Source organism: Limulus polyphemus, unplaced genomic scaffold (assembly GCF_000517525.1).
Source record: "Limulus polyphemus unplaced genomic scaffold, Limulus_polyphemus-2.1.2 Scaffold3280, whole genome shotgun sequence".
Lineage (NCBI taxonomy): Eukaryota > Metazoa > Arthropoda > Merostomata > Xiphosura > Limulidae > Limulus > Limulus polyphemus.
Genome location: NW_013668890.1, coordinates 2,750 through 9,284, shown reverse-complemented (window position 1 = coordinate 9,284; position 6,535 = coordinate 2,750). Strand labels below are relative to the sequence as shown.

At 30.3% G+C, this 6,535-nt stretch overlaps 1 protein-coding gene across 2 annotated transcripts in view; it reads right to left on the bottom strand.

Moving 5' to 3' along the window:
- LOC106469060 (pancreatic alpha-amylase-like) overlaps positions 1-5,528 on the bottom strand; it is a 17,774-nt gene extending 12,246 nt beyond the window's left edge. Inside the window, exons 1-2 of one of the 2 annotated variants that reach the window (XM_022397462.1) lie at positions 5,293-5,528; positions 904-1,076 (exon numbers count right to left, since the gene is read on the bottom strand). In XM_022397462.1, the coding sequence (XP_022253170.1) occupies positions 904-1,076; positions 5,293-5,475 (356 nt within the window). In that variant the 5' untranslated portion in view covers positions 5,476-5,528. The remainder of the gene's footprint in view (positions 1-903; positions 1,077-5,292) is intronic. The other variant, XM_013929513.2, reaches the window with a different exon arrangement.
- Between the last annotated feature and the right edge of the window lie 1,007 nt (positions 5,529-6,535).

Below are 6,535 nucleotides of genomic sequence, written 5' to 3'. Positions count from 1 at the left end.
ATTGATCAAAATGTGTTTCGAGAAGAAAATTATTGTTATCCATTTAGCATTTGTTTTTAACTACTAAAATATAGAATCCATATAATTCATTATACGTTTTATTAATGTGCTTTCTACTTGTTAATTATTCGGATTTTATTGCGTTTTTTATCACATATTACAGTTATCTTTAGTATCGTACTTCAGAAATCCTGCATCAAATATTCCTTCCGGTAATACACCCGTTATAGAGAATTTCCTAAAGTCATAAGGATTAATTAATCGGTGTTTTCACTTTGATTTATTTTGTGTAAAAATGACAGGAAAATAAACTACTGACTTTCGAATTTGAAAAGCAAAAACCAACAAATGTAGCTGTTTATAAAAATAAGTAAAGTAAAAAAAGCTGGTAAGAAGCCGTATACTAACAAGGACAGCTAAAACAAACATACTTTTAAAAAGTAGAAATGTTCCCTCCATCAAGAATCTTTTTTATTTCTATTCTCGGACAAAAATCCTAGAACAAAATAACCTGTGTACATCGTCAACCAGTTTTCAGTGACCATACAAAAAATTACGGTAATTGAGCCAACTAACTCTGGGTGATGTATGCTAACACATACATAATGTATCATTTTTATGGTAAAATGGTTATTTATATATATATATATAATTTCAAAGAGCGATTAATTTGAAATAAACATTGTTTTTCCTATTTTAAAAGAATGCATTAACCCTCGAATTTCCAAGTTCTCTTTAATACAAGTGTGACGTAAGTTTTATATACTGAAAGTTCAAAAACGATTGATTATAAGTGAACCATTTGGTCTGGTGATCATAAAATATTACAAGAAATACTAATACAATAGGTAAGCAAGTACTATGAGTTAAGTTTGTGTAATGTGTAAGGCTTAATAAACGTACCTGACACCAACATCGTTACATCGCTTCACCATATCTCGAAACTCGTTTTCTCCGCCACTTCGAGTGTAGTTCAGTTTATAGCTTACTGGTTGGTAACGCTCAAACCATGGTCTTTTGACCTCAAGCTTCCAGTCTGGAGCCCACACAATTCCGTTTTCATTTGGCGGGGATACCTGAAAAGAACGAATATTTGATCCTAAAATTGAAACTACAGTATCTTTGTTAACTAGAATAATTACAATACTTAATTAGTAATTCATAATAATTCTGTTTATATACCAAATAACTATCACAGCACTTCATATATATAGTCCTTATTAGTTCACTGATGATTTTATTTATAATTTAAGTACATAGCAAATTGAATATATAATAAATAAACCTAAAGTGTGCGACGTTTGTTTCATGATACTCAGTGTTGGACAAAAAGTCTAAATGCATTTTGAGATAATTTGTGCTAAGTTTTGTTAAACTGTATTTAAATGATCTCCTGAGAATATTTTTCTATGTGTGAATATTGTAAAATTTCCAACTTATGAGTAATAATGCCTATAAGTAGAATCCATGAAATCAATGTTTACACACTCACAAATGCTGTAAACTATATATAGTTTTAAGTGAGAGATCCACTAAAAATCCAATACCTGCAGCGAGTAGTTGACTAATTGACTACAATGATATTACTAGAAGTACGTTAATACACATAGAATGATTTAAAAGATCTGGTAATTGTACTTCATCCAATCATTTATGCACAAATATACACCGTCTGTGGCTTAATGTTGAGATCCAGAGCTAATTACTCGGATATTTTCAGTATTGTGAAGTGTTAACTTTTAATCTAAGTTTGATAAAGTCAATAATTAAATATTCATCCTTAGAATAGAATTAACAAACTGAGCGTACTTCAGATAAATTGTATTTATATAGATGCGTAAAACTAAATTTATTGACATAAGGTCCGTTACCAAAACAGACGTCCAAAATATATGCAAATTAACTGTGGTTTTTAGTTCTTATTAATTTCATCTATAATTTTTGGTTTAAACTGTAAGACAGTTTCAGCAATTATAACAACAAATACATTTGTTAATACAAGAATAACCTAAAGAAAAGCAGTAATATTACTAACATATTGATTTGGGTCGTATCCTCATTCTGTTTATGTATGATAATATAATGTACTAAGTAAATCCTCATTCTGTTTAAGATTAATAATATTAGGGATTATATAGAACAACTTTGAAATGTGTGTATACGGAAGCATTTTAATGTCATAGAATTCACATCTTTATTACTACATTTTGATCCCAACAAATAGATTTTAAAACTCAAAGGATTAGAAGACTGGCCCACAAATGGTAAATCACAACAGTTTAAAAGCAAACATTTTAACTTACAAATACGAGACATTTTCATACAATAGGATGTTCGAAACTTAAAACAACATATTCGAGGCATTGTTTCCCAATACAGAGATTTTATATTTCAGCAAAATAAATTACATTTAACTAGCTAAACAGTTGTATTTTTAACTCAACTCAGTAACCTATGGTCATTAGAAAATTGTTGAGCCTTTATTAGAGCAATGAAAATGGAAATTTTAATTATGCCACGATGTTAGGAACACATGAAATTTCAAAAAAATCAATTAAACAAAAATACGAAACCCTATAACCTGGTCGCTTTCAAAAGTTGGATCGTTTTTCATTGGGAACAATCTGTTTATCTTAATGAAGAAACGTCCATCTATCGGAAGCGTTTGGGTTATAGGTTTTCGTATTTTTGTCATTAATAATTATGTGGTACTCTCACATTCACTGATTTTAATTCCAGTAATCAGATAGAAGACGCAGAGTAATAAGAGGCTCACCAGAAAATGTTTTATTGACCATAATATGAATTCTCTTAACCTCACTTGAGCTTGAAACAATATACCCGAGTCGCATGCGTGGAATTAGGTTTTGTTTGTTTAATTTCGCACTAAGCTACTCGAGGGCTATCTGTGCTAGCCGTCTCTAACTTTAAGTGGTAAACTAGAGAGAAGGTAGCTAGTCAATACGAACAGTCGCAAATTCTTAATTTACTTTTTACCAACGAAAAGTGGGATTGGCTCTTAGATTATAATGCTCCCCATGGCTGAAAAGGCGAGCATACTTGGGAATGAGTTTCGATCCCGAGACCTGTATATTCCAAATCGCACGATCTAGCCACTGGACCATACTAAACCCGCATGAAAATAGAATTTAAGATTTTTTGCAAATGAAAGTAAATCGCCGAACAAAGGTGCCAAACTATAATACTGGCAAAAAGTGTTACATGTTAGATACAAGGATAATTAACAAGAAGAAGAATGTATTATTACCCTTATATTATGTACATATATACTAGAGTGTGTGTGTGTGCGCGTGACAAATACGCACCCATAAATAATTGTTTGAATTTAAACGTGATAACTGGCTGATCTATTTTCTTCTTTTTAATATCCGAGCAAGTTAGATGAGGTTAAGGTTGTTTAAGGTCCAAGTGACTGACTTCACTCTTAGATAACTATTTCATGTCGAAGAACATCTGCTCTTATCGATAAAGCTACAGGTTTACATCCTGTTCAGATAAAACGTTTACATCTCATTTTCTTGCTCTCTGAATTGTTGTGCTTGCTAATTCAAGGATTACTAGAGCTGGCCACAATATAGACTAATTTGATGACTTCGTTTTTTCCTTAAAGCTTATTGGTTAAAATAACTAATCAGTGGGTCACAACCAATATGAGTTACTATATAACCAATCAAACTTTATGTTGACTAATAGTTTGTTTAGTTTAGCCACTTTTTTCATCTTCTTTTGAACCGCTTTTTGGATCATAATAAAACCCATTTAGAACCTTATTCCATTGACAGTTTTTGTTTCATGTTGTGTTTTACTGTACTTACGTTTCCTAACTTTATATTATTCTATACTTATCTTGTAATTGAAACATTATTTTTATTTTCTTTGAATGCGTATTTATATGTACAAGTCAGTTTTAGCACCGGATATCTAACGTTATTTGATACGACAAAATTTTTTGTCTGTCACAACTATACATAAAGACATCACAGACCGGATTTTCTAAGCAAGAAATTGATACATGTACGTAGTTAAATTATATATAATATCTGGTTTCCTGTTAGTGCTAGTGTTTTCTCTAAGATAAGAGAATTATATAATATTTAATCAATACGGATTTTTTTTAAATGTTACAAGTAAAGTTAATACTAATACCATCTTCAATTTTAAGCGCTTACTAAAAGATACAAAATTTACCTTGTTGTTATTTTGTCGAGAAATTTCAAAACGTTCTCAAAAATTAATATATTTGAGAAAGAATAAATCGATTCTTTTACTTATCGTGGAACTTGTTATTTTCTATTTTTCTAAAACTTCCATGTTACAATATGCTATGATCGCGAGTATATAGAATAACTACATAAATGTGTATATATATATACATACATACATAGCAAATAACACACACATACACGAATATATGTACGTATATACATGTTTACACTTTTTAACTATGGTTTATTCATACCCACCTTCATTTTGATTATAAATTTTGAGGTTAGATATATATGTATGTATATAAATTTTTAAACTAAAATACATTTTTATTTAAATTTTTAACTAATTTTTACCTAAATTCTTAACTAGGATGACCGTATTTTGATGCATTTTTTGGGGGGGATGCTTTAAATATGTGAATAAAAGTCGCATATGAAAATACGATAGACAGATTATGACTCAATATCATACTTGAACCAGAAACTTTTATTTTACAATTAAGTAATACCTATCGCTCCCAATGAAGTTATACGTTTTATTTAACCAATATGTATGTAATATTAATCTACTAAGTCACAAATAGAATTTAATACAAATGAAATATGAGTTGTTGTTTTTTCTTTTGAATAAATATAGAATTTTTTAAACTTATCCAATGTTCAGAGTAAAATAATAATTCACACTAGATATATTAATTGGATATTTTCAATTTAATCACGAGGTTTAGTTTTCAGCTTGAAAAAGAAATCTAAAAATTTACCTTTTAAGATTGTTATTTAATTCCTTAAGAATCATATCTTTAGTATTGATGTTTCACGTTTGTTTTCTACATTTCAGATATGTTTGCAATACAATAACAGACTCGTAGTTCTACTAAAATTTGATCTACTCAAAAAAACTGATTTGTTTTACGTTATGGAAACGTCGCTTCTAAACAAAATCTGTGCATTTCAATTTTGAAATTAAAAATAACTAAACATATGATTAAGTTAACTTATACATTTCCACATCACCAGCCGTATTGTGTTTAGGTAAAGTCGTAATGTATATTTTGTATCATACCTGAACTCCTCCGTACCCATACGGGCCTAAAAACACTTCACATTCTTCAGCTATGTCTGCCCACCTCCATTCGAATAAATGGGCGATACTTGACCGGCCATCTGCTGTTTTCGGGTCGTGGTAGTTTGCGCTGACCAGTGATGCTAATAGCAAACCAATAATTTCAATTACTACTCTAATCATGTTGCCAAAGGCACGCAAGGATCAAACCATACAGTTACTCATTGATTGGTGCGGCAGTATCTGTATTTATATATTTCAAATTAATAGATGGAGCCACCATTTGGTTAAACTTAATGAACATCTTGTAGTAAAATAACATTTTAAGAACGGTTTTTCTCGTAAATGTTTTGGCAAGACTATTTTCACATATTACTACTTAAGGGCGCAATCTTTTTTATTTCAACAGAATTTTAAAATATTTTCACGGTTCCTACAATTTTTCATTGTGTCGAATAGCAGAATCACATAATCTACATTAAATTAATTATGGACGTCCACTAAATAATATTTTTCATGTTGATCTCCATTAGTGTTACATTGGAGCGCTCTGCTCCCTTCAACCTGCAATTGTAATAACATATATATTACTTGCATTCATTACTTGTATTCCCACGTGTTTTATAAACGTTTCATCGGGAATAAAGCAAATTTTCATCCATGTTATGAATCAAACTTAATAGATACAATTGTTAGTCAAATCCAATAGAATTGAATTCATAAATATCCCACAAATAACATATATGAGTGTCATATATCACTGCCAAAAATATGGATGTTATTAATATGTCTGAGTGATGCAAAACATTAGATGTGATCATACTCATATAATGCCATAAATAGTATTACATTTGTCACAGTCAATGAATAATTCTTGTCTGTTTTTTGTGCTATTACGATATAAATTGATGCTGCTAACTAACTAAAACAGCAACAACTTCTCACTCCTTCCATATGTTGTGAAATGTCATAGCTAGTTGATAGTCTTGTTATTGGTTTTCCTGCCACCACATATTGTGAAATGTCATAGCTAGTTGACAGTTTTGTTATTGGTTTTCCTGCTACCACATATTGTGAAATGTCATAGCTAGTTGATAGTCTTGTTATTGGTTTTCCTTCCACCATATATTGTGAAATGTCATAGCTAGTTGATAGTCTTGTTATTGGTTTTCCTGCCACCACATATTGTGAAATGTCATAGCTAGTTGATAGTCTTGTTATTGGTTTTCCTGCCACCACATAT